Source organism: Seriola aureovittata, chromosome 4 (genome assembly GCF_021018895.1).
Source record: "Seriola aureovittata isolate HTS-2021-v1 ecotype China chromosome 4, ASM2101889v1, whole genome shotgun sequence".
Classification (NCBI taxonomy): domain Eukaryota; kingdom Metazoa; phylum Chordata; class Actinopteri; order Carangiformes; family Carangidae; genus Seriola; species Seriola aureovittata.
Window position 1 is genome coordinate 24,157,480 of NC_079367.1, and position 8,959 is coordinate 24,166,438.

Genomic DNA, 8,959 nt, shown 5'->3' on the forward strand with positions numbered 1-8,959 from the left:
CAGGCTGACCATAAGCTTCATCCACATTTGCTCTCAAATGTCATGCTAATCATTTTTGAAATAAATCATAGAACATAAAACTTTAACTTTAAACTGACTAGCCACATGAGTAGACATAATAATGTTTTAAATTACACAAGAATTTATTTGATATTGGAAACAACACATATACACTACTTGCTTGTACGTTTTGAGGTCACTGGCAGACAGTTTGAGAAACACTAAATTTAAAACACAACCTAACAAATTTACTTGTGGAGTACCAAGGTACGACTGGTGGCCCGCGGACCAGTCTTTGAGAGTGGGTGCTCTCCTCCCATTTGTGGCTCACGTCCTCAGGGTATGTTCCTACACCTCACGCAAGCTAATTGAGACCCTGTAGGTGAACGTAAGTAGCGGTAACTAATTATCTGTTTAATGCACTTTACTTTCTTATTTTCAGAGTTTCGGAATCATTATTGTGCTTGCGGATGAAAGCTAACGTTAGCTCGTTTCTAACTTTAGCCTTAAGTTACAGTTTAGCTAACCAATGTTAGCTAGCTAGCCTTTCATGTTCAGTGTTGGCTTGTCATTTCATTGCCCATATAAAAGACATATATTATCTAATTATAGCAAAAACTGGTGTTCGGTTATGAGCAGTGAGACAAAGGAGAATTGATAGTTGGTAGATACATTTTGACATCGATAGAGAATTTATCGTTTCATGTTAATAGTCTTTTGTGTGGCTGTGGTGGTTTAGTTCGTGTTTTACCTGTTTTGATATTAACTTTTTAACAGGCACCCCCGTTTTCACTCAGGCAGGCATTCATTCTTTCAATAATTAAAATAACATAAGTCAATTTGATTGAGAATTTCTCCACCAGAATTGTGTTATGATTAATTATATTAGGGTAAAAATAAATGAACACATGAGTAAAACCTTCTGTAGAGGTGAATTGGGACTCAGCTCACTTTTTTTGTCCTGGCTACAGCCTTGCACTCATACATTATCATCTCTTATACAACAATATGGTTTGCAAAGAGTTTAGCTGTGATGTACAAATACACCAAATTTGTAGTAAACTGACTAAAACTTGCACTAATAACTGCCTACGAGTTTAATGTATTTGAGATTCACATGCTCTACCCACCCTGTCTGATCGGTATCCGGTTTTTGTGTCAGCGCCACCTACAGAAGGTCCTCGGTTAATGAGGTTGTCTTGTACCATAGTGTTAGGTTGGGTCAGAGAATTTACCAGTATAAAAATAAAACTAAATGGTATACTATGAGAAGAAGCATCGGTTAATTTTGTTCAAAAATTCGTTCGCCCGAACAGGGACTTGAACCCTGGACCCTCAGATTAAAAGTCTGATGCTCTACCGACTGAGCTATCCGGGCTCTGGCAGTTCTCAGTAGTGGGTGCTGTACACTAAAATATCATGTAGCGCTCTGGTCCCACAGAAGTATGAAAGGAAACATTTCATCTGTGTCAGGCTGCTCGATTTCTTTTCCATCATGGTTAACATTTTACCTCTGCCGCCACCATATAGCGACCCGGCAGGCAGACACACATTTTCCCCACTTCAGCTTGTTGTATGTGATTTGTAGCTCTGTCAGAAAAAGGCATCTCAACGCGCATCGAGGTCGGCACCCTTCCGGATCACCAACACTGACCCGGACCACTGTAGGTCAGGTTTTCAATTTCCCTGGCAGCAGATTAGGTCAGCACGCGGGGGAGAGACCCGGTGCTGGCCTGTACAGCCCGGGTCCTGTTCAGTCTACTGAGTTAACATTAAGTGGAGTTTGGGCTGTCCAAACTCAGAAGATTATTATTTAATCTTTTGAGCAGATTAGTCGAAGAGGAAGATCAGGAGGAAAAAGCAGCAACATAATGAGTAGAGCCTGCAATACATAGTAGATATAATAACATTACATAATGAATAGAAAACACATGCATCAAATAAAAGAGGAAACAGTGAAACTTATTATACAAGCACTTAAACAACGGAATAGTCCGATATGAAACCATTTGAATAACCCGGCAAATTATTATATCATTATTATGTTAGGAAAACTTGTGTCTCTCTCGCCAGGATTTAGAGATTATAATCTCCTGCCATCTAGCTGTGACACTGCGCAGTACAGGTCTGCTTTATTTTACGTCATGCAATAATAAGGAAGTAGCGGCCAAAAAAGGTAGGTATATTATTTTAGCGTTGAGTTAGTCTGTTTTTCTACACGTGCTAAATGTCTCATTGAAGACTAACATAAGAAAGTCCTCATGTTAAGTGGCGCCTCCACCGGCTCTGATGTTTTTATCATCTGTGGTGCCTCTTTGTGTTTTGTAAAGGTGCTCCATGGAGACATACTCACTCCTGAGAGTCATCGGTGAAGGATCTTTCGGCCGGGCTTTGTTAGTGCAGTGTAAAAGCAGTCAGGAGAAGTATGTGGTCAAGGAAATCCAGCTGCCAAAGGTTTGTGTAAACACAGCTGTTGATGTGATGTAAATACTGTAGTTTTATTCTCACCCTTTCATCGATATTTCTCTTCGATAAATTCTATTGTTTTTCTTTTCTCAGGCTTTTATTGTGAAGCACTAAGTAACTTTTGTTTTGAAAAAAGCTATACAAATATATCTGTATTTACCTGTGTGGTGGAACAGGCCTTGAACTGGGTCACGGCAATCCATCAAGTCTTTCTGAGCAAATAATAATCATCATAATAATAAGGTATTAAAATGCTAGATTTCCATGACTACATATATGGAGAAACCAACCAACACACTACAGAATAGATTTGAATCCAGACTTTTATGTTATTGTCTGGAGTCAGATGTGGAAATGTTATTTGCACTGTGCAGATAACATACCAGATTGCAGCCTGCACAGAAACATGGAGGATGTTTACTTGCATAATAAGAAATACATTCATGCTTGTATTTGCATTTTTATAGAATCGGTCCAAACTGGAGAATTCAAGGAGAGAAGCCATCCTGCTGTCAAGAATGAAACATCCTAATATCGTGGCCTTCAGAGAGGCGTTCGAAGGTATTCACAGAAGTGACCCTCCCTTCAAAACTTATTACAAGACATTTTTGGCCCTTGTGACATACAATTATTATGATTTGGATTGCAGAATAGGCAATGTGATTGTGTTTGTTCAGCTGATGACCTCCTGTATATTGTTATGGAGTACTGCAATGGAGGAGACCTGCTCCAGCGGATCCGCCAACAGAAAACTACGCAGTTCTGTGTGGATGATGTAGGCCTTGGCTACCTGCCATTATTGTCACATTTTTATGTTACTGTTTTTTTCCGCCCCCCTAAATATAGCTTAACTGATTTTTTTCCCCAGATCTTGAGGTGGTTTGCTCAAATGTGTGCAGGTGCAAAGCATATCCACGATAAACGGGTTTTGCACAGAGATCTGAAGTCCAAGGTACAGTTGCTTCAAGACTTTATAGTTCTTAATTACTATATACAGTACTGTGCAAAAGCTTTAGGCAGGTGTGGAAAAAATGCTGTAAACTACGAATACTTTCAAAAATATAAATAATAATTGTTAATTTTTATCAATTTACAAAATGCAAAGTGAGCGAACAAAAGAAAAATCTATATCAAATCAGTATTTGGTGTTACTACCCTTTGCCAAAACCAGCATCAATTCTTATAGATACACTTGCACAAAGTCAGGGATGTTGTAGGATTATAGTCAGGTGTATGATCAACCAATTATACCAAACAGGTGCTAATGATCATCAGTTTCACATGTAGGTTGAAACACAGTCATTAACTGAAACAGAAACAGCTGTGTAGGAGGCTTAAAACTGGGTGAGGAACAGCCAAACTCTGCTACCAAGGTGAGGTTGTGGAAGACAGTTTCATGTCACACAGGTCATACACCATGGCAAGACTGAGCACAGCAACAAGACACAAGGTGGTTATACTGCATCAGCAAGGTCTCTCACAGACAAAGATTTAAAAGCAGACTGGGATTTCATGATGTGCTGTTCAAGCTCTTTTGAAGAAGCACAAAGAAACGGGCAATGTTGAGGATCGTAGATGCAGTGGTCGGCCAAGAAAACAGTCCTGGAAGTGATGGTATGGCCCCCCCCGAGCCCTGATCTCAACATCATGGAGTCTGTCTGGGATTACATGAAGAGACAGAAGGATTTGAGGAAGCCTACATCCACAGAAGATCTGTGGTTAGTTCTCCAAGATGTTTAGAACAACCTACCAGCCCAGTTCCTTCAAAAACTGTTCAAGTGTACCTTAAGAATTGATGCTGTTTTGAAGGCAAAGGGTGGTCACACCAAATATTGATTTGATTTAAATTTCTCTTCTGTTCATTCACTGCATTTTGTTAATTGATGAAAATAAACTATTACCACTTCCATTTTTGAAAGCATTCTTAGTTTTTTCACACCTGCCTAAAACTTTTGCACAGTACTGTTATATGTTAGTAGGTTTTACTAAATGTATAAAACATTTGTTGTCATACATACACTCATGAGGAAGATCAGATTTTTTTTTTATGTTTGCTGTTTGACTCAGAAGAAGTCAATAATCTTGTTTTCAGGTTTGTTGGTTGCGTGTTGATAGAATCTCATCAGTGTGAGCGCTGTCGAGCGAAATGAACAATGATGAAATTGCTGATCGAGATATGATCACAACATTATCTCCCACTTAATGCATAATGTCATCATTTTACCGTGCTTGGCTGCTCTTATTCTGGCTTCACGTTAAATCATCACTTGTCTGTCATTTCCGTACCCAGAACATTTTCCTGACTGATAATGGGACAATCAAGCTCGGGGACTTTGGCTCAGCGTGTATTCTGAACAGGTAGAGGAAGAGAGTGGCAGCAGTTTATAGTTTTCACATTTTATTTTTTTATTTTTTTATTTGATTTGCTGCTGTTGCATTTTAACTTCCACTCTTTTATTGTGTTGCAGCTCAAAAGCTTACGCTCATACATATGTTGGGACACCATATTACGTGGCTCCAGAAATCTGGGACAACAAGCCCTACAACAATAAGAGGTATGTTATGTCTGTGAAGTGGAGCCTTGTTTAGACATGGCACAGGATAAAATGAAAACGAATGAAACCTTAATAACTACGGATCAGTGTCCATGTTGGGAAATTGGGTCTTTGCAACAGGAAGTGTTAAATGGATAAAGCAAAGAATATATTACACCCTCCCTGTGAATAGGAACAACGTATGGGAGCATGCAAACACACTATATATATATATATATATATATATATATTTATTTTAAGATGTTAATATGTACTTTACAGATGTCTATAAGATATCTACAGAATGTGCAAATAAGGATATGGACAAAATCCTGATTGCCTACAGTTTCCCTTCAGGCCTGATTTTCTGTCACCATAGTAGGTGAACTCAGTTTTTTGATTAGGATGTTAGGAGTGTCAATCAATTCACCAACAATGAGGAATTTTCAAAACAGCGTGTTTTCTCAGCTCAGCAGTGATTATGTAACCCGTGCGTGGGTTAACCAGTCTTGTGTGTCTTTGACCCTGCCAGTACATGACGAATGTCTGGTGTGAATGAATAACAGTCTCTTATGTTTCTGTGTTCTGCAGTGATGTGTGGTCTTTGGGATGCGTCCTCTATGAGCTCTGCACCCTGCGACACCCGGTACTCCCCCCCCTCCCTCTCTCTCTCTCTTTCTGTGTACCACGGGTTTGATTGTTGGCCTCTCCTCAGATACGGCCAGTGAGTCATTGTATGAAACACTTCTGCTCTGATCTTACATCACAGCGAGGTGCTGCAAAGCATTGTTGTGGATTGATGGAGGCCGAGTATCTTCAGCTGAGCTAGATTATCTTGTGTGTATTTTTTTGTGGCTCAGATATTGCGGTGCGGTTTGTTGTCCCAGAGATGCTCATGCCTCAACCTTGTGTCCAGTTCCAGGCATCCAGCTGGAAAAGCCTGATTCTTAAGGTGTGTCGGGGCGCATACCCGCCCCTCCCCAAACACCTGCCCTATGAGCTGCAGTATCTGGTCAAGCAGATGTTTAAGACAAACCCCAAAGACAGGCCGTCCCTGCAAACCATCCTGACCTCTCACCGGGTTTCCAAACTCCTGCGTTCACATTTTCCCTCTCAGGTAAAAAACACTTGAGCTTCCTGTGTGGTGACAGTCACTGAAGTGTTTTTATAGCTGCCCCATCCATCAGAATGACATACTGTCAGGACATGGTGTCAGAGTGAGAATTTAAACTCTTACACAACTTCCCCAGCTGTGGTGACCCCTATGTGGAATCTGACCTTTGACAAGCTGCTGTTAGTTCAGATGGCTGCGGAGCTCGTGTTATGTGTTTGATTTACAGCGCTGCTTTGGATCTTTTACAGGTGATGGAGATGGAGGAGCAGGGGAGGCGTACGGGTCGATGGAACAGAGGAGAGGGGAAGAAGGTGGTTGATCTTCTGGGAGAGAAGACTTTAATAAAAACGTCAACATTTGAAGGTAGAGTTCACATCAAAGTTAACATCATGAAATGAAGGATAGACTGCGTGGTTGTCAGTGAGAAAATAAGCACAGTTTTCAATGTTTTGACCATTTTCAAACAGAAAATGATCTAAATAACCGTTCACCCCAGGCACAGAGTTAACAGAGGGTCACTGTGAAAACAGAGAGCCCGGCCATCGAAAGCAGTGGGCCGCTGCGCCTTCAGACACTGTGCTGCAGGCGTTGGCCAATGCCAGCATCATCTCATCTGACAGCATGGCATCCACCAGCCAGGCCCTCACAGGTTCCACTCATGGATATATGATATGCAGTTTAAACATTTTTCATTTCCTGAAATGTATTAAAAAAAAAAGTTATTTAAAGAGGTTAGTTGAAGAAAGAAATGCAGAGTCCTGTTTTTTCAGGTGTGTCAGAGGAGCCAGAGGACAGCAGGCGGAGGAGACAATGGGAGAAAGATCCTCCCGAGAGGCTGCTGAGTCTGCTGGAGAAGGCCCAGCTAAGCAGAGCCTTCAGCACCTTCGTAATAAACAGAGGTCTGTTGAAATAATGAATCCATCTTTTTGTTATTTAAACACAAGAGCCTTTGCTGTAGAGGACAACAAATAAACTGAAATTACAGGATGTTTTTGTTTTGTTATTACCTCATTTAAGTAGTAGCAGTAAGCAGTAGGCGATATACAGTAAATAGCTTTTTGTGGTGCCTTGTTTTCCGTTTACAGGTGACGACCTGCTGATGGGACCCCTCTCCCAGGGGCAGGGTGACGACACTGACGGTCCTGAGCCAGAGGTGGTTGTAGACGAGGACCGGCTAGAGCCGCGCTCTGATGATGAGGACACGTAAGTGACCCTGACTTCTTGCTGTGTTGCCTCATATTACCATAATTTTCTGGTTTTATTTGAATGATTTGTAGTCAATCCAAATGTAGTTTTAAAGGCCAACAGCTCTGGTTTTGCATTGGTTTATCCTCTGATGTAAAAAGCAAAGGGCTGATGTGTTGGTTTAAAGTTTTTACAAAGTGTGTAGCGGTTTGGAATGAAACAAATAAAAAATAAAATACAAATAAAATACTTTGTATGTCCTAAGTGTGTGTGTGTGTGTCATCTCTTGTATGAAAACAAAGCTAAAATCTATTGTGCTGTATGTCCTCTCTCTCTCTTCACAGAGACTTTGAAGAAGAGTCTCCATGTGACTGGATAGAAGAAGCTGAAAAAATGTTTTCAGAACACTAAAGCCTCATCCTCCTCAACCTACACAATCATGAGGCTGCCATTGTTAATGTATACTGTACATTTGTTTAAAACACTAACAGTTTACATGTGCCAAAATCATTTCACTTGAACAATGTCTTATTAATGAGGACCTTTTTTTTTATATAACAGGTAATATCAAAGATGACAAACATCAGGTTAAGCTCACATAGTAACAGTTAGACACTCAGTCTTTTTTATCTTATATCATTTTATATTCTTTCAAGCTCTGGTCTGATTTTTGTGAATTTGATCACTGTTGCAAGAAAACACTAAAATTTGAATTGAATATTGTCCAACTTGCTATTGTTGCTACTTTTTTTTTTTTTTTTTTTTTTTTTTTTTTTTTATACATAAAGATGCTGAGCTGTGACTGTGATGAATCTGCCGGGAACTGTTCAGGTTAACAGTGATAATATTCCCAGTGGCTCGAGGCCGTCTGGAAGCTCCTGTTTGGCTGGTCGGGGGAGGCAGGAAATATTATAGACTCAAAGCAGCTGGGTCTTCATGGGGTCAACCCCCCCCCCCCAACCTTTTGATGTCTATTTCCTGTGCAATATCAAAAGTAGACTAAACATGTTCAGTCGTTGGTATTCTTTGTGTTTTATTCTTTTGGTGAGACACTAACAAACTATACATCTGGCCCACTTCAGCTTCTGTGTTGTTTTTAATTTGCTGTGACCACAACGGTGCAGACACACAGAGATGAGGGTGATGGTTGTTCCTACAGTGAATGCTGATTGTAAACCACTAGGTGGAGTTGAAAACACTGATGTGAACCTTGCAGAGTGGGGAGGAGTGTGAAAAGCTCCACTCTGGTTTAGATACAATTAAACCTGAACCAGAATATCTTTTTGATATTAAATGTCAGATGCAATCAGATGAGTCTGTGACTGCCTGCCCTGCTTATGTGAATTTGAGAGACCATGTTGTGGGCATCATAAAGACCTTTAGTATGAGGGACCAAGTAGAGCCTGCTATGCTCTTTGTTTTGCCAAATTAAAATCTCGATATGAAATAAGAGCAGAAAAGCACTTTAACCCCGTTTGACAACAGAGAGACCAAAACCACACCTCACCCATGGCAGTTTGGGCTCAGCAGGATACAGATACTACAAACCCTTGAGTTAACAAAACCATAATGGTGCTGATTCACCAACAGTCACACCAGGGATGGATTATCCTGCTGCCAACGTTCCTTCAGGGTAAGAAGCCTCTCATTGGCTGACAGG

The 8,959-nt window shown here is 40.5% G+C and overlaps 1 protein-coding gene and 1 non-coding gene across 6 annotated transcripts; one reads left to right on the forward strand and one right to left on the reverse strand.

The window, feature by feature from the left end:
* Positions 1–293: 293 nt before the first annotated feature.
* On the forward strand, positions 294–8,751 carry nek3 (NIMA related kinase 3). Of its 5 annotated transcripts, none has more exons than XM_056375197.1 (14): positions 294–388; positions 2,331–2,454; positions 2,934–3,027; positions 3,144–3,241; positions 3,335–3,418; positions 4,757–4,824; positions 4,935–5,021; positions 5,592–5,646; positions 5,917–6,117; positions 6,363–6,477; positions 6,611–6,763; positions 6,885–7,013; positions 7,200–7,317; positions 7,644–8,751. In XM_056375197.1, exons 2-14 carry the CDS (start codon positions 2,338–2,340, stop codon positions 7,708–7,710), a joined length of 1,386 nt encoding a protein of 461 aa, XP_056231172.1. In that variant the 5' UTR covers positions 294–388; positions 2,331–2,337; the 3' UTR covers positions 7,711–8,751. The 5 variants fall into 5 exon arrangements, with proteins under 5 accessions (XP_056231172.1, XP_056231173.1, XP_056231175.1 ...); XM_056375198.1 differs by having other exon boundaries at positions 316–378; XM_056375200.1 differs by having other exon boundaries at positions 318–340.
* On the reverse strand, positions 1,306–1,378 carry trnak-uuu (transfer RNA lysine (anticodon UUU)). Its single transcript has one exon. It is a non-coding gene; the product is annotated as a tRNA-Lys (tRNA).
* Positions 8,752–8,959: the final 208 nt, after the last annotated feature.

Excerpts from the sequence above, each read along its gene's own strand:
- nek3 (XM_056375197.1), top strand. The coding sequence starts at position 2,338 with ATGGAGACATACTCACTCCTGAGAGTCATCGGTGAAGGATCTTTCGGC. Across the intron at positions 3,419-4,756 it reads ACAGAGATCTGAAGTCCAAG|AACATTTTCCTGACTGATAA; the intron begins GTACAGTTGCTT and ends TTCCGTACCCAG. Across the intron at positions 5,647-5,916 it reads TCTGCACCCTGCGACACCCG|TTCCAGGCATCCAGCTGGAA; the intron begins GTACTCCCCCCC and ends CCTTGTGTCCAG.